The 18,684-nt window shown below is 40.4% G+C and overlaps 1 protein-coding gene across 2 annotated transcripts; it reads left to right on the top strand.

Moving 5' to 3' along the window:
* Positions 1 to 129: 129 nt before the first annotated feature.
* mtf1 (metal-regulatory transcription factor 1) lies at positions 130 to 17,808 on the top strand. 2 transcript variants are annotated; one of them, XM_020654052.3, is made up of 11 exons: positions 130 to 563; positions 2,417 to 2,948; positions 7,362 to 7,600; positions 9,300 to 9,431; positions 9,689 to 9,762; positions 10,091 to 10,224; positions 10,724 to 10,801; positions 11,419 to 11,515; positions 11,615 to 12,273; positions 13,590 to 13,659; positions 14,182 to 17,808. In XM_020654052.3, exons 2-11 carry the CDS (start codon positions 2,481 to 2,483, stop codon positions 14,661 to 14,663), a joined length of 2,433 nt encoding a protein of 810 aa, XP_020509708.1. In that variant the 5' UTR covers positions 130 to 563; positions 2,417 to 2,480; the 3' UTR covers positions 14,664 to 17,808. The 2 variants fall into 2 exon arrangements, with proteins under 2 accessions (XP_020509708.1, XP_020509709.1); XM_020654053.3 differs by having other exon boundaries at positions 147 to 246.
* The last annotated feature ends 876 nt before the right edge of the window (positions 17,809 to 18,684 follow it).

Raw genomic sequence — 18,684 nt, 5'->3', positions numbered from 1 at the left:
CTGTTTTTATTTACACTATTCTCCTTATTTGCAGATTATCCAGAAACATTATAAACAAATAAATAAAAAGGAAAAGAATAACATCTTGAAATATGATTTTTTTTTGTTTGTTTCATTAAGCGTAAGAATAATAAGTTTCCCATAATTCATCACGAATGACGTTGTCTGGTATTCTAGGGAGGGGATATAAAGAAAGTGCTAAACATCAGAGCATAGGGATAAGGCTAAAAAAAAAATTACACGCAGGTAAATATAATTTAATGTCATTTCCTTGAATTTGGTAAACGCAAGCGTTAGAATGTATTTTTTTATTGCGACATGAAACACGCTTTCATCGCAAGGGAGAGAGGTAAAGCCAATTGTCGACATAAACGCTGTAACGTTACAGGCTAACTCACTAGCTTAGCGGTGAGCTACATTGTTGCTAACTAGCGAAGCTATGCATGAGAAGTGAAATAAGGGGGGGAGAGAGAAGAGTTGACAAGCAGCCGACGTTCAAGCTTCAGACAACGATGGTTACTGTAATGTCGACTTTGCTATCAAGACGGAACACGTTCGGAAGTGTGAGTAACGACAGACGGCACAGTTTGTATTCAACATGAGAAAAGGAAATGTGATATCTGTGTAGTAACGCGAAGCTAGCGACTTTTATCACTGAGGCTAGTGAAACGATTTGACCAATTCTGTGACTTAACATCAGGCCAGTAAACACAGCTTTTTTTTAAATCAGATTTACAGATACTGCTACTACAGGTGCATGGACAGCGGTTTTTGTTTTGTAAACTGACTTGTGTATGGTCAGCTAACGAAAGCCTTGTTACATCAACATTATGTAGAAGTTACCTCGGCATTGTCGTGTTACCGTGACATGTATTCATCATTACGGTGTTTTAAACAAAGCTAGCCTGGTGAGTATAATGTTCTGGTTGATCAAAACGCATATCCGTCAACACAGCACTGTTTAGTCGGCTCTCCAGACTGCTGTCATAAAATCAGAAAGTTCTAGATGTGCTCCTCTGTGCTGTCCTCTAGCCATGTTTTTAGACATCAAGCGGCTACATTAACAAACATTGCTGGGCACGATTACGTTTTGCAATACAGGAAATGATCAACTTCACTGGATTGACATATCAAAGCCTCTTTTATAGACATCTACCCCAAATCATTTGAGCCCCCCCCCCCCCCCTCTCCTGCAGGTATTGATCATTATCCGAGCTGTAAAGAACATGCCTTGACATGCAGTGCTTGATAGAAATATATGTGTAAATGGACTTGAGCTTATATGGCGCTTTTCTAGTCTTCTGACTACTCAAAGTGCTTTTACACCGCAGGTCACACCCACCCATTCACACACTGATGGTAGTGATCGCTATATAGTATCATCCATCAGAAGTAACTAATCCCATTCATACACCGCCACTGAAGCAGTGGGAGCAATGCAGGGTTAAGACTGAAGCAGTGGGAGCAATGCAGGGTTAAGTGTCTTGCCCAAGGACACATCGGACATGGGGATCGAACCCCTCGACCTTCCGGTTGAGAGGCAACGACTCTACCAACTGAGCCACAGCCGCCCATGTGTAAAACATTTTGCCCAGTGTCTGAGCCTATCTCTTTTAACTAGATAACATGTCTATACCATATCTACTATATTACCATATCTACTATATTAGTAATTGGGCTGGAAGGTATAGATGGATGTTAACTGTATGTGGGTGTGGATGTGTATACGCATTTGTGTGGGGTTTGTTTTTGTATATGTGCATGCTGACAAGCCTTGAAACTTTTTAGAACTGTCAACCCAATATTAGTTATCTCTTATTTTATATTGAAGGCCTTTTTCGGGGACAGGCGTGGGAAATTAGCGGTCGCTATAAATGCTGTGTTGCAGTGCATTGGAAAATAGCTTTTCAGTTCTCCATGTATACTGCATCTGTGCCTGCCAGATATACCAGAGAAAAATCATTGACTGTCCGAACTCTATTGCTCACTTGGGACTGGTTTGCGCCCTGTCCCAGGAGTCAAACGCATGTAGAGAAGCAGCATTTAGGTTTTAAACATCACATATCTTGAACCACCACCCTGAAAATGTGAGCTCTGCTGCCTCATCTCTCAGCTCTTTAAATTCAGGCTTAAAATCTTTCTGTTTGCCATCACTTATATTTAATTAAACCTAGGACTTATAATGCAAATACTTTACTGCACTCTAACTGCTTTTTCATTTTCCTCCTTCTGTTATGTTTTTGTAACCCACATTTTAGCTCGTTTCTGTCTCCTTTTTTATTTTTTACTTTAAACTATAAAATGCTCCTTTTAGTCTCTTGTCTTCAAGCGCATAAAGCTGATGCGAACTAGTTTTAATGTTAAGCAAAGGTAGAAAAGGAAATAAATCATTTATGCTTTACCACCTATTTTTCAGGCTGTAACGTTTACAGTGTGAGTGTGCAGTCCTCCTTGCCAAGGAAGGAGAGGCACCAGGGACCATGAGTGAGAATGGCCCTCGTTCAGAGGCCACTATGTATTTCGAGGTGGAGGTGGATTCTCTAACGCGGGATGACGATGAAGAGGAAGACAAGATCCACTATGACAAAGACGATGACCTGATTCCTGAGCCTTCATCGTCTTCCGGGCGTGTTTATGACCGCACAACAGTGCTCATTGAGCGGGACCCCATACGCCTGGATGAGGAGGGTGAAGAGGAGGGTCACTGTGGAGGGGATGAAGATGGGGTCACCTTCCTCACCGAAGGGGAAGGTGATGGAGATGAGGAGGAGGGCTCTCTGGCATTTATGCATGACCCTGATGGAATGTCACAGGGTTATGTGCATCACACCATTTCACCGGACCAGATCCAGTTCACAATAAATCCAGGCTCCACCCCCATGCCCCGTAATATAGAGGGGGCGACCCTGACGCTGCACTCTGAGTGCCCTGAGACCAAGCAGAGAGAGGTGAGCCTGCAGATACCTTTCACACTCAATGTTTAGTGTTTACATGGTTACAGAATGAAACACAGATTAAAGTAGAATGTGGTGAACTATATTTGTTCCTTGATGCTTGGTTTGGTCTTTGTTAAAGTAAATGCTTTGTTTAGTTTGTAGAAGCTCTTCAAGTTTTACCAGTTAGTTGCTTTAAATACCAGCTGCTGGTTTGGAGATTATTCTAACATGTAGTGGTTTTACACTTTGACACATCTACTAACAAACAATATGTTAAAGCCTTCTAAGGACTAAGTCAAAGATGTTGATGTGCTGTAGGTCTTTTAAAATGAGCTTCCCCTGCAGCTTAAGTTGTCGCCTCACTGCAGCAAGCAGTTCAGCCCTCCATGTCTGATGTTTCCACAGCATTTTCATTCAGTTCTAGACCTTGGCTTAACCCTCTCACGGTTTAATCCGCCTCCTTTTCACATTCACATGGTGAATGCCATATTTTGACACCTGTCCCATCCTCATAAGTAGAACTGGACTATTAAACTATCTGACACAAGGTGTGCTCTGGAAAAGCAGCTAGTGGTTTTTCTTTGTGAGAGGCAGGGTGTTGAACGACTGCTGGGAAGTACTGAGTAAACAGCTCAGACGTGTGTTTATTCAGTTGTTTTAAATGTCAGACGATACACACTTTATTAACATTAAGCATAATGGCACAGAGGGTCTGAGCAAAACACAAACAATAATTTAATAATTGAACAACATCAATTTCCTTTATGTTCATGTTAGCAAAGAAAATACACTGGCCCCATTACAGAGGAGAAAAGGTAGAAGAATAGAAGTACCGTAACTGTCTTGTGTTTGCAGCATGTAAACTACTGCCATCGTATAGACTGAAGCCATAAGCCCAGTTCATTCTGTTGGTATTTCACTTATATGGCTTCTATGGATAGATGTTCATAGTAGAAGCATCAAGGTTTGAGTGCTGTAATGAAGTGTGGTGATTTTTTTCTTGGATGTTGATAACAGAGGCTCCACAAGAGAGCAATTTCTCATCAGTGCTGTTTTTAATCCCAAAGTCAGTGTTTGTGACTGAAAATAAAACAAGCTCTATTCTAGATGAACCGATCACTTTTGTTAGTTTGTGTCCGCCCACTTTTCAAACACTGGGAATATGTTCTCTAGTGGTTATCTAACAACCAAAAACGTGAAAACAAACTTGTGCGAAGCATGACACTAAACATGACAGGACTCCAAAAAACATTATCACGTTAAATGTGTGGCTTCCTCTGACTCCTAGTTCCCTGTCCTCATTTGCCTATGACTCCCTTATCTGGCTGCCTGTGGCTGTGATTACTGCCTATACCCAGGTGTGAAGTAGCAGCAGCAATGTTTACATACATGTGCACAGACGCATCAAATTGGTGACAACATTTCCTATTTCACAAAGAAAATGATTTGATTTTGATTGTTCACCCCTCTTAATTAGAGGAATAGAAGAGATTGTTAAATAATGGAACAGCTGTAGAAATAAACATTGTTAGATTTTAAAGTGAGAGGATAAAATCCAGCAACATTAGAACAACCAAATGTTGCAACACTATTATGGTGACTGTGAGTCACAAGGAAAGGAAAGGCAGTTCTCTGCGATGTATCACATCCTTTTTTTAGTGAAAGGTCTTTGATTACAAGAGGTTGGGATGCATGGTGCTGTCTTGAATTGAAGTAATGTGCCTGCAAGTGTAAACAAAACAAAGAATGGTATGGGGAATGAAATGGAAATGAAATGGAAATGATATGTAAGTGTGTTTGTGTGATTTCTTTGAAGTTGGCTAGTATTTGTTAGTGTTAGTGCTCAACAAGAAGCTCAGTATGAGTTTAATCTGTATGTTATGTTGGAAAGATTTTCATTTGATATTTAATTGTTGTGCCTTCTTTGACACTCTTGTATTTTTATGGCTGAATTTGGGATGCTAGTGTTTTGATGGTTGCATAAGGCTCAGGATGGACATCTAAAAGTACAACAAACTGCACCATTCACAAACGTTATACTGGATTGTCAAATAATATCACAGATTATGTAGTAAATGATGACTGTCAGTTGCTTTTGATGTTAGTTTGAGCACACTATGATGTGCAAACATGAATGGCATTTGCATTCATTCAGTGTGTACTACGTAAAAACAATTGTAGCCACCCTGCCTTCTGAAGAGCATAAGAGAATTAAGAGAATTCAAGAGTTGCTATTTTCTGTTAGCAACAAAAAGGTGTGTGGAAAAAGCATGCTCCTCCTAGAGATACAACAGTATGTACCCTCACATGACCATCTAATTTAAAAAATATATAGTGGGCTTTTTCACTATGCTTGCTGGAGAGCGATGCGTACATAGCTGTCTTATAATAATCTAGCTAATGGGGAGAAGAGTCACGATGGTGTGGGAGATAAATACAGTACCACGCTACAAGCTTTAGCAGACTTCCCACTGTGGCTTTGTGCGAATGTTTTCTTAACAAGTGACATCTCCCACATCCTTAAACGTCAAAATGAATGGCATTTGATTACCCATCACTCAGATCACTGTTTGTTGTTGTCGTCTGCTTTGTATCAGCCTTCCTATCAAACAGATGCATAAAAGCTAAGCGGTTTATTTATGATATGATACAAATTGAAGTTTGTGTCCTGAGTGAAGCACTGAGGCTGCTTGGTTGTATGAACAATGTAGGGTGTTCAGTCATGTGTCATTATGTCATTATTTTTTAGGGGTGCATTAAATAATAATCAGTTACAATTTTTTTTAAATCGATAATCGTTTTGTAGTCCACATTTTTGTAAATGTTTCTTGTTGCATGGTGGGTTCTAGGACAGGCCTAATTCAAAACAGAAAAAAGTAGCACGAGCGCAAAAAGAAAATAGATGACAAACAAAGCGCTGATAAAGGCTCTGTGCTGAAACGCGTCCGTTGTTGATCCATACGCTATATCCACAAAAATATCCCTTTAATTAACCCCCCTATGAATTCACAATGAACAAAAAGTCCCAAACAAACAAAATATGCATTATGATCTACTGAAGTTCAGTTCAAATTGTCTTTTTAGTCCACAGAAAAAGAAGGACTTTCCCTTTGCGATTACCGCTTTACCCCGCTAAACTAATTACGTTTGATCATCCAGGACAGAGCAGCATAACTAGATGTTTTCCTATATTTTGGATGATTATTTTTTTAATAACTACAAAATGGAACAACCTTATAGGGAGAAATAGCTCATAGCGGACGGACGAGCGAGATTGAGCGAGTGTGTCATTACGTACAGAGGAGAAAGATGAAACAGACAGACACTTAAATTGTTCACCTGTTCTATTGTAACTTAATTTACCAGAGTAAAGTGTGCTCTACACTGCAGACTGTAGTGTTTGTTAACACAATGTTGCTGTCAAAACAGCTTCAACGTGCGATGAGTGCACATTGATGTCTGCATGTCCGCTCGCCACACTCACTGCTCTAATTATAATTAAGTGTTAAAACGGTCATAACACGTCTGTGTGAATTTTTATTTGAGGTTTGCTGTCTGTTGAAGTAAGAAATGTCATATTTGACTGTTAATACAAAGGCATCTTACTAACAATTAGTAAAATTCCAAAGATTCAAATTAATCAATAGATACAGTCGGCATCGTGTCATAGTTGGGGGCGGGGCCTCCCGTGGGGGAAAAGAATCACAGAAAAAAAAAGAACTACAAAACGATTACTCGAGTACTCGCTTTAACAATGGGAAGTGTAATCGATTAGAGAAAATTTTGCATTTCTGCACCCCTATTAATTATGTTTAATCATGCTTTGCTGAGTATATTACGATTCAGAAAATTTAAGACAAATGGTTCAAAACTGTGACAAGACCTGATACCATTAGCAGTAAATATACAGTCTTATCTTGATTGGCAAATTGATGGGTAATTTGGGGGATTCGCTTGTAGAGCTTGCGAAACACAAATGTCCTCCTCCTGATTTTGTGTTCAATCACAACAGGTCTTTTTAAAGAGGAGAAAGGACCCTTTTTATTCCCAATGTCCTGGGGCTTTTGTGTGAGAAAAAGAGCAGGAGACTGACACACTGCACTGGAGATTGCTGTTGTGAAACAGAAATGGATGGGAGGTATTGCATGGTGGGTTAGTCATCACTATTGTCCTCTGTGCTCATGCTTCATCTGCTGACGGTTGGCTGACTCACTGAGTTAAAGTTCACTGAAAGGTTACACTGACTCAGATGGTCACTTCTTTGTATGGCAAATTACTGCATTTAATTAACTGACTTCCTCACTGGCTTTTAGAGTACTTACAGTGAGAGATTATAACATTCATGATTATGTGACTGACATTGTTATTGTTTTCCTTCAGCCATGTTGTGATGCTGTTTTCCGCCTCCCCGTCTTTCTCCATCAGGTGAAGCGCTATCAGTGCATGTTCGAGGGCTGCACGAGGACTTACAGCACGGCGGGAAACCTGCGGACGCACCAGAAGACTCACCGGGGAGAGTACACGTTTGTGTGCAATCAACAAGGCTGTGGAAAAGCCTTCCTCACATCATACAGCCTCAAGATCCATGTCCGCGTTCACACCAAGGAGAAGCCGTTTGAGTGTGACGTACAAGGCTGTGAGAAGGCCTTCAACACATTATACAGGTAGGCTTTCTCTCAGCCTTGTTGCTGTTTCTTTCTCCTTATGATACTGTTTCTGTCACTATTATCTCCACTGATGGTTCTTTTACAAATCTCCAGTTACCTAAATATGAATCGCAAAATGTAGCACATAAAGCAGCTCAGGCTATTTGATGAAGTTGATGTTGCAGCAAGTTTTCACATGGTTGAAGGATCTTCTTTTTGGTGCTCTTTGGATAAAAGTGTTAGTATAATCGATGTGGTCACCCTTGAAGCCACCTAGAAATATTGTCACAGACTAAAAACAGCTAGAAAACTTGAGTACGAGTGTGTTGGTGAGTGCCCTTGCGATGCTCCATCTGCCGACAGCAAAGGAGCAGGGAAAAGTAGCTGCAGCTACATCAAACGTGCTTAATACTCAGAAATAACACATAAAAAGGAAAGATATCAGAGAAGCATAATGTTTTATCTGATTCTGCTGCGTCCTATAGCTCTTTCTCTGCTCACCCATTCTCCCCAAACTAAAAATCTTGGGTAACATAGCGCCAGTAAGAAAGAATTGACTTAATCGTGTACTTTTCATTTACCACAGCAGCTGTTTGGTTCCTTTTACTTTGACATTTTGCGGATTTAGGGAGTTTTGTAATTAAGCATGTTGAGATCGATAGCTCAAATTAGCTATATTGCTGGCCGCTGCCAGCTCAGCAGCCGAGGCATAAGGCCTGCCCGTCAGCGGCGGTGAGGACGAGGAGTCCAGGCCGCTCAAGCTGGGGTGGACTGGTAGTGTCGGTGCTCTCACTGTTTGCCTATGGACACAGACATAGAGTCGGTTTACTGCAAGGAATTTCCAAGATCAATTCTGGAAGAAATCTCAGAATCAGTTGGGGAAATGGCCTTAAGTGTTGAAGTAAATATGTCTGTAAATGTTTTTATTACTATACTATACTATTTCTACTGCTATATTGTATATTTTGGAGAAACTGTAACGATCGAATTTCTCTCTGGGATTAATTAAGTATTTCTGATTCTGAACTAGAGGACCTTAGTGGGAGTGGCCTGTGGTGCTGTGTATTCTTGGATTTGGTGTCTTTCATCCACATGAGCCAAAAAGACACTTTCTGCCTTTTCTCGGCCAAGAAGGCATCAACTTCAAGATTTATTTCACATTTCTATTACACATATGACCCAATGTCAGTACAGATTCATGTTTCAACGGGTGAAGTATCCCTTTAAGTTTATTTGGACTAAAGCATGGCATGGTCTTTGGTGCAACATAGTCACATTTGAATGTGGTTGTGATCTCAAGCAGTCCACATCCGAGCCCTCTGGCCTGTTTTGGTTCAGTTGCTATGACAACTTGTCTGGGGCTTCATGAAGCTGTGCCACTGCCATCAACTTCCTGTCAAAGGCTGTTACTCAGAGCACCCAGCTGATGCCACACATGGGTGCATTCTCTCCTTCCCTTTCTACTCTCCCAATCTTCACTGCCATCCAGAGAGAGAGAGAGAGAGAGAGAGAGAATTAGAAGAAAAACAGGGAAATTACCAAAGTGCACACTCTCTGTTTTCATCTAAAATTAGATTAAACCACCATTTTCATATTCCTTTTTGTCTTCTTTTAAGACAATTGCAACAGGAATAAAACCATGCTGTTGAATGCCAGAGTACTTAGTTTGTTTCTCTCTGCATGTGTGTAATAAAAACATATTTTATTGCCTCCACAGGCTGAAAGCACACCAGAGACTTCACACAGGCAAGACGTTCAACTGTGAATCAGAGGGCTGCACAAAGTACTTTACCACACTCAGCGACCTGAGGAAGCACATTCGCACACACACGGGGGAGAAGCCATTCCGGTGAGCATTTCATCAATGATAATGTTTTATTGTTTGCTTGACTACAAAAATATTGTTTTAGTTGGATTTTTTCTTTCAAACTGTATCCAACTGTTTTGTTACAGAGGCCAAGTAAATCAGTGAGATGAACTATGAAGCTAGTAGTCACCTATCTGCTGCTTTTATACTCGTTGGCTTAATGTCTAAGGCTCTGGTTGTTATTACTGTAGAGTAATTCTTGTTTTATGACATGTTTTGTGTTTCACTTTTGCCTGCAGGTGTGACCACGACGGTTGTGGTAAAGCGTTTGCTGCAAGTCATCACCTTAAAACACATGTACGGACACACACAGGTACTTCTCGTTAATATCCCTTTTTTATGTAACATTCATTCATTTAGGGAAGCTTGAATGGAGACATCATTCTTCCTTGACGCCTTCAACATTATGTGGGTTTTTAAGATGTAGTGAATATAGTTGTTGGGAAGCTCTTATGTGTTTGCTGTCAATTTGTGTTTTATATTATTATGATCGATTCATTTTACTGTTAATGTCATTTTTTAATGTGTTTACTTATTAGTTTCTGCTGCAGTTTGCCATTGAAATATTGCTTAAATGTAAATGATTCATCTAGCCGAATGCCAAGCTCACTTCTTTCTTTCTGTTTGCACTTGTTCTGTAGGGGAGAAGCCATTCAACTGTCCGAGTGACGGCTGCGAGAAGACTTTCAGCAGCCAGTACAGTCTGAAGAGTCACATCCGGGGCCACGACAAAGGACAGACCTTCAGCGTCACTCTCACCCATCCGCTCTCTGAAGTGAGTCACAGCTCCAGTAACAGCAAGTTCTCAATGTGTGCAGGACACTTCAGCTCGCTATGTTGGCACAGTTGTCAGAGTCTCTCTGCGATCCTCATATCATTCACACTTTCCAAACGTGTGAATATTTTATGTGAGATATGTTCCAAGGGGGTACAATGTTCCCAGTGATGTTGGCAGGATTTCTTAGATAATTTAATTTACATGTGATGTGCTGTCAAAATAACAACATATCAAATTATGTTACAAAAAATTGGCCAGCTGTATGTCTACACTGTAATAGCCTCAGCAATGCTGGGAGTTGTTTGAAGTGTCTTTCAAAATGACCCACATCAGAACAAATGTATTTTATACATATAAAATCTTAATTTGAATAACAACATACTGTAAATTTCACATCATTTGCCCATTTTGTTTCTTTGTGTTTGAGTTGCATGACTTGGCTTGATTCAATAGAAGTGGCTAGTTCAATAAACTCATGTTCATCTCTTAAATTCAGGATGCAAATCACTCGCTGTGCCTCAGTGACTTGAGTCTCATTTCTACGGACTCAGAGCTTCGAGAAAACATCAATAACGTAAGTCTGACCATATTCCTTTTCCAAACAGGAAGTAGACATCAGAATGAACTAGCGCTGGGTGAATTTTTATCAGTAAATCAAGTTTGTGAAAAATCAGGATTAAAAAAAAAAAAAACATTTTAAAATTGAGATTTGCTCTTCAATTTACTCTGCCGCTCTCCTTGGGTTCCCAAAGTTCACAATCTCGCCACTAGTTAACTTCCTACAGAGTGGCCCCAGGTATGTGCCACCCAGCCACAAGTATTTTCCTGAAGATGCTGTGCCCTAAAATTGCACAATGCACTTTTAAGTTTACGGCTTGAATTTTAACCCTTCAAGAGAAAAACATGGTCCTTTATTAATCCTCAAAGGGAACTTCAGTTTTAAATGTTATTGATAAAATAAAAGCATAACTTGTTTTTAGTCATATCTTTGTCATTTATAATTTGTATGTTTTATTCTGAGGTGAAAATATCTGCCATATCACCCAGCACTATGTTGGACTGTCAAGACAGTAGAGATGTCAATGAACAGGCAGCTTTTTCGACTCTTCTGTTTAATTGTTTTAGTAGGTAATAAAGATGTGAGGTAGAAAGATAGTTTCGTGCTTTTATTAATTGTTGGTTTTGTTACAGGCTCAAAATCTGGACTTCAACACTCCTGTGAAAATCTTTGAGCTCATGTTCCAGAGTCCTGAGAACAGCGTCAGCCAAGATGATGCCCATACACATGGTCAGTACATTTCCCATCGTAACAGTCAATATACTTTGAAATATATCCGTTAAAACCATATCAAATATCCCTGTTTTTTTTTGTTTTTCATTTCCTCAGAGGGCCTTTGTGAACATTTCAGCCTTGAAGCTTCTACCCATCCTGGAGTGACTGATGCCTCATCCATCATCTCTTTCACTTTTAGTCCTACATCCTCGACTCACTGTTCCAACACAACTGCAGTCAAGGAGGCTCCTTCCCAGCTCAGTCAGAGCTCTCCTCCTGAGGCCTCCCCCCCTGCTTCAGTCACAGCCACTGTCAGCTCCAAACAGCCTTCACCTTTCATGACACTAACCGGGCCCCAGCAGATCTCTGATATGCCGGCTCAGGCTTCTGTCCAAGCATCAAAACATGCCACCCCCCAGCAATTTGTTGCACTTCAACCCACATTCCTGCAGCCAAACAGTGCCACCCAGACCACTCCTCTACCGCAATCCATCCCTGCTCCTCCTCCAGTGACTCCAGTACCGACCACCACAGCACCAGGAGCTGCTCCTGGGCCTGTTGTTGTTGCTGCAACAGATGCTCTGGCAGTTGTGGCTCAACCCGTGCCTTTGGCCAACAACCCTGTCCCCAACTCTGGCCCTTGTTTGCCATCTACCCCTGCCACCATCACCATCGCTCCCACCCAGAACCTGCCCGGCCTGGTTATGTCTGACCAGAACCTGCAGTGGATTCTCAGCAGTGCTGCCAGCAGCCAGCAGAACCCAGAGCAAGCAGTGAGTAATGCTCCCACAAAGTGTTAGCATAAGGATGTAGTACTAGTCCGTTTAAAAGCACATTCCTATTTCATGTGTTTATTCTCCTAATCATAAGCATGTTCATGTGAGAGGATTAGAAACGTGTTGTGTCTTGCACTTAGATTGTTTATGTAAAGTAAAACGTGTTCAGCGTGGACTCAATATTTGCAGTTTGTGTGGCAAAGGAATTAGTGTTTGGTTTTTATCAGTATTCACTTTAATTATAGAATGTATTAGTGTTGTTGTCAAGACCACACTAACCGAGACCGGAGTGCTCTGAGACCAAAAGAAGACCAAGATATTTAGGGTTTGAGACCGAGTCAAGACCAAGAATGAGGCAGGGCGAGACGGAGACTGAGCCAAATATAACTGAAAAATCATCATCTTGTGTGCAGTGGCCGTGTCACTCATTAAGACAGTAATACCGGGAGGGGTGCAGCAGTAACGGTGGAAAACATTCTAACTACAAATGGATTGAAGTTATTTTCGTTGTTTTAGACTGGGGCTTTATCCTTCTAATCACAGTGATGACATGGAGAAATAGCCTATCAGAGGTGGTCTTGAGTCTGCCCAGTCTGAGACCGAGACAAGGCAGAGTAAAAATGCTTTCAGTTCTGAGGCGAGACAGAGTCTTTCAAAAAAGTGGTCTCGAGACCAGTCTTGAGACCAATACCCATCACGAGTACTACAACACTAGAATGTACTACAACACTAGAAAATAAAAGTCTATGAAGCCATTTGATTAAAATTGAGTGCTAAGCAGGAGCTTTAAACTTGCATTCTTTCTAATGCCCAGCAGGGGGTGACTTCACTTACGTCAAAACTAAGCCAGAAACTTGATGAAATGACACTCTTGTTAGTTGATTAATACCTCAGGAAGGATTTCCATGGCATCTCAATCACTTCAGCTTTAAGTCTTCTTCAACACAGCGCCCTCATTTAAAATCAACAATAGAGCTGGGTATGCATTCATGCTGGGATTATGATTGACAAAGCAGTACCACAGAGACCTTTCAGCCACAACACAGAGCAACAATGCTTATCCATCCATTTATCTAAACTGGTTAACATCTGGTTTAAGGAGAGAAAAAAAGCATGGAAACTACAAAAATATCAAATTGTAAGCAACAAAACACAAGTTGACAAACCAATAGTTGATATCTCTGTGGCTACCTTCATTTCCGTTTTACAGTATATTTTGTCTATAGACCGGTCTCGAGACCATTTTGAGTATATCAATCTTATAATATTACCCATTTTTATAGTGCTTGAACTGTGGTGTTTAATGTTCACAGGCCCATCAAGGAGCTCCGAAAGTGGAGAAGGTTTTCTTCACTACAGCCATACCAGTGGGAGGAAACGTTGGTAAGTGAATCAGTAGTGAGTTGTTGGGTTTTTCTTCATGTTGAGGAAATTGGCCAAAAGGCTGTAATGAAGATATACAAATTTTCTTGCCAAAAACATAATTAATTTACAAAGTTTTCATTATTCTAAAATCCTGTTAGAATTGATAAAAAATCTAATCTATAATTGCTAGAGCCTTCGCCACAAGCCTTACAAGCAATAAAATGTGTGAAGCTGAAAATTTTACCCAGTATTTAAAAAATGTCTAAGAAATGACCTCACACTAAGCAAAAGCACAACAGCACTGACAAACCACTTTATGTTTAAGAGATCTAAGGGTTAAGGAGCTTAAATCAGAAAAAATCTTGTATTTTTTTTTTTTTTTGCTTTAACTTGATCTATCCGTCACATTCTCCACATTATTAACTCTCATCCACTTTTTGACAGTATTTAATTTTCTTGTGAAATGCTTGCAGGTCGGTGTCACGGTAACTGATTAATTCGACCAACTTAACCGCTTTTGTTTCCTTTTTTTCTTTCCAGGAAACTCGGTCCAACAGATCGGCCTCAGCCTGCCTGTCATCATCATCAAACAGGAGGAATCCTGTCAGTGCCAGTGTGCCTGCAGGGACTCTGCTAAGGACAACAGTTCAAAGAGTGCCTCCTCCATAGTTTCCGCCACAGCACAGCCTCCGTCACAACCCCCTCCTCCCCCACCATCAGAGCCCACAGAGCCTCCACAACGTCCCTCCACCTCCTCTTCCTGCCTCCCGGAGTCTTCCTCCAAGGTGGGTGAGGTGAGGCTGGACCCCCCTTCTTCATCTCCTTCTCCTTCATCCTCCTCAGCTCAGACTCTCTCCACAATAGTGAGCAGCACTGCTGCCAACCCTCCCTCGTCTGACGGGTTATCCAATATGGATGTCTCGGACTTCCTCTCTCTGCAGAGCCCTGACACGGCTGCCAACATCGAGGCTCTGCTGCTGGTGGCTGAGGACTTCAGCATGGCCACTGACGGCAATCCTTAGAAGAGACGCCTTCTGAGTCTGGTACCATGTGTTTGTCTGTTGTAACCATGCAACCACAGGCATTAAATCCACCCACACCTCCAGTCCTTCTCCACAGTGACAAATCTTCTTTCTCCCTATATGGTGTGTGCATTAAAGCCCTTATACCTGCAGTGCATTCTGTTCTGTATCACCTTGTGCAACATGCACAAACATGAATAACTTTTCTGTTTAGTCTCATTGCAGTGGTTGAGTTTTTAAAAACAGGATTAGTTTGCTCATTGAGATTTAGCAAAGTTGATGCTATTTCAAGCAAGGAAAAGGCAGTAGATCCTTTTGTAGAAACAAAATCAATCTGTATATATATTAACCCAGGATATCCACTCTGAATTTATCAACAGAAACGAAGGAGTGTTGACCAAGCACTGATCACTTAAGAGTTCCATTTTCCTGGCTTGAAGGTCGCACACACCTGAGCAGGAAAACACAAGAGTGTCTATATATCCTTGTACTGTACTACAGGTCGTAACAAATGCTCAAAGCTGGTATGCAGATGACCAGATTGCACTGTATATGAGAGGAATTTGCTATGATCTTAACAAGAATCTCTCCCAGTAGGAAATTGAAGAGGATAGCCTCATGGCCCCTCATGACGATCATACAGTATGAAGTGATTTCCTCCTTATTTTTATTTCCTAGGAAGTAGTTGGTCCAGAAAATGTGATGACTCTTTTATACTTTGACAGTTATTTACTAATTAAGAGAATAACCTGTGACCAGATCTGCCTGTCTTTTAAAGTGAAATTAAGTTGAGACATCAATAAGTTGCCTATAACTTAAACTAATTTAAAATTGTACATGTTAATTTATTTAATGCTTGATTCTTTCATTTATACTGGTAATATTATCGTCAAGATAACAGAGAAATCTATGATTAATTTATTCCAATCACTTGTATTTTTTAGTTGCGTGTTTTATGTTACTGAATTTGCTCTCATTTTGTAAGAACGGAAAAGCAAGTTGGAGGAAAAAAAAGGCACCTTTAGTCGACTGCACAGTGAAGAAATTTATCCTTTAGGATCTGCTTGTTTGTATTAATCGCCCACAACAAACCGGCGAGGAACTACTGTCATCATCCCATGTTTTAAAGGGTTTTGACCCCTCTCAGGGATGCATCGAGTCATAACTGTTCCTGATTCCTTTAATTTGTTACTCAGACAGAAGGTTTCCTTACTGGATGCCCCACACTGGCAGTAGCCCTACGTTTTGCTGCACTCTTCCCCGTTTATTGCACACAAACTTGAGTAATCCGACAGCATATTAGCTGAGGTGCGGCACCACTACAGACTATTGTATACAACTGCTGTAAAGTAGCATTTAAAGATGGTGTCCTGGCGACAGTGTAAATACATTTTTGTGTAAAGAAATGTGTAGATTATTCTAGAATTTGTATTTTTGTATAGACTTTTGAATTACTAACTCTCAGAGTTTGGAGCTAATGTATCCTTGCATTCTTCCCCCGGTCACATGTATGCAGATGAGTTTTTGCTGTGTTTAGTGGAATAGTTCTTCTAGCAGCTGGGCTTTTGTACAGTCTATTGTTACGAAATATGTAACACATAGCCTCCCTCTAAGAGTATAATTTAGCAGTATTGTTTTCACAAGGGACACAATGCAATGATGATAGAGTGAAGGCACCATGCCCTGTATGCTAGAGTGTAGAGCGACTTGGCCTTACAACACAACTTTTTCTGTGAGCCTCCTTGCCTTGACAGTCTCTGCTTCAGACTTGCCATTGACATGATAACATGCTCATCTTCATCCAGTTGCATGCAATCACTTCAGCAGATTACTTAAAGAAAAACTAACAGAGACTGAAAAGCTTATGGTTAAACTTGTTTTTTTTCTGCTTGGATATGGATATGCAGCTATGCTACAGATATAATCAACCACATAACAGATGCAGGTGATGTGATCAAAACCAAACTCATGTCTCGCTTTTTTTTTTTTTTTTGTACTTGTTCTTTATGCCATTATTTCAGGGGGGCATTCCCTTGGTTCATGGGTGCCAAGATGGCAGATAACTATGTTGTGAAAGGCTCGGGTCATGCATTTTGTGTTCTAGATCATTCCACTTATGCGGTATAGGAAGCTACCAACAATCACCTTGGTAAGGCATTCAGTTAAACTACTGCCACGAGTCAAGCTCATTCATGTCTAACATCGAACATGCATACTGTCACTGAACACAACTATGCAATTTTAAGTGTGGCATTCATGTGTATAAATACTGACTTCAGGACAGACAGATTATTTATTCCCCCCCCCCCCCCCTCCATTTAACTGTATTCTGCTAAAAATGTGTATGCAGAACTCCAAAAGCAAATGTGGCTTTTTCCAATGCATTTACGTTAATCAAGTTTTCTTAAATTTCACAATCCGATGTCTGGACCGATGTTATTTGAAAGTTGTATCGTAGTAACCCCTTTCATGTGCTGTTTAAGACTGGATGTGTTTGAAGGAGTACTTACTGAATGAATGATTCTGTTTTAAGAATTATTTTGGTCAAATGTATGCAGCTTCTTTTTTTTTTCTGTTATGCTTTGTACATCAACATGTTTCATTGGGGTTCACTCCACTTATGTAATGATCTCAGCCTTTCACATATTCTAATTAGTCATGTGGGTAATTTGTTGGCTCATCTTCACCAATGAAAGTCAAACTTGCAGACGCTGATATTTTTTTATTTGCGTTAACAGGCAGAGAAATGGTTCTTGGACCCGTATCCCAGCGTTGTGTTTTTTTAACTTGACCTGGAAAGGTAGTCAGTGAAACACTGATGGTGACATTTGTTTGGAAGCACATTGAACAAAAACGTACAGCTGGAATTATTTTTTGGGGGGAAAATGGAGAGTCAGAGTTTTTGCCAACATTTTTCCAAATGGGCGATATGGAAAATGTAGAGAAGAAATGGGGGGACTATATGCTTCCAAAGGAATGTCTTTACACCCAAAGAGTGAGGAATTGTAAAGGATTTGTATTTTTTAAAAGAATGTATAATGTGAAAATGTTTGCTTATGCTTGTTTCATATAAAGTATTATAAGAAATAACTTTCTGAATTGAGAGCAATATAATACTAATAAAACCTTATCCTTGTCACTGAAACACTTGTTCACTCTTAATTTTTCATCAAACTTCATTAAATTTATTTAATTATAAAACATAAAAAAGGAAACAATAAAAGAAGCTCGTGTCTTTCTGGTCACTTCTGAGGTGGTATGGACACATCCAGGGATGATTTCCTCTGTGGAATAAAACCCAAGATTAACTTTCAGAAATCAGCACCAAGTCCCAACTGTGCTGTAGTGAGTAAACGAGCTCACCGCTAGAACATCAGTGAGATCCTTCAGGTCGATCAGGACTGTGTTACAGAGATGGATCTTCTCAGACAGGGTCGCCAGTCTGCTCTCCACGTCCTCCAGGTTCTGTGGAGGACAAGAAAACATGTCGCTTACCCTTCAGTTTGGGCACTCGGTAAAATGTTCAAGCTTCAGATGTTGGCTGACCTGTGTGACCTGTGAAACGTCCTCGTCTGTCCGCAGAGTCAGACTGTCTTCAGTACAATCTGTAACTTCAGAAACAGAATTAGAAAAGTGGAAGCTTGACCACTATGCTGTAAATGCTCATGTGATGTGTGTTTTTACCTGAGTCTGAGGCCATGACCATAGACATATTTCTTCCTGTTAACGCTGTATTTCCAAAGTTGATTTGTCTAACTGCGTTTTAACGTCGGGGTTCACAGGTGATTTAAATTCCACTAATTAATGTGACGTCAGAAGGGTAGACAGGTGACGTAAACGACTATTTGCGTGTATGTTTTTACTGAATGAGAGAGATGGCAGAAAAATGCTTTCCCGTACATGAGGTTTTATAACGTGAAATAATGTATTTAATAGGAAAACTATTTTACACTAAACTTGATAAATATGATAGAGCATTTAAAACGCCTCGAGGGTTTATTGATAAACAAGAAAACACTTG

Source organism: Labrus bergylta, chromosome 8 (genome assembly GCF_963930695.1).
Source record: "Labrus bergylta chromosome 8, fLabBer1.1, whole genome shotgun sequence".
Classification (NCBI taxonomy): Eukaryota; Metazoa; Chordata; class Actinopteri; order Labriformes; family Labridae; genus Labrus; species Labrus bergylta.
The sequence above is the reverse complement of the archived record's forward strand: the minus strand, read 5'-3'. Positions and strand labels throughout refer to the sequence as shown.

Coding starts and splice junctions, on each gene's coding strand:
- mtf1 (XM_020654052.3), top strand. CDS start 2,481: ATGAGTGAGAATGGCCCTCGTTCAGAGGCCACTATGTATTTCGAGGTG. Junction 10,802..11,418: donor TTCGAGAAAACATCAATAAC/GTAAGTCTGACC, acceptor GTTTTGTTACAG/GCTCAAAATCTGGACTTCAA. Junction 12,274..13,589: donor AGCAGAACCCAGAGCAAGCA/GTGAGTAATGCT, acceptor TAATGTTCACAG/GCCCATCAAGGAGCTCCGAA.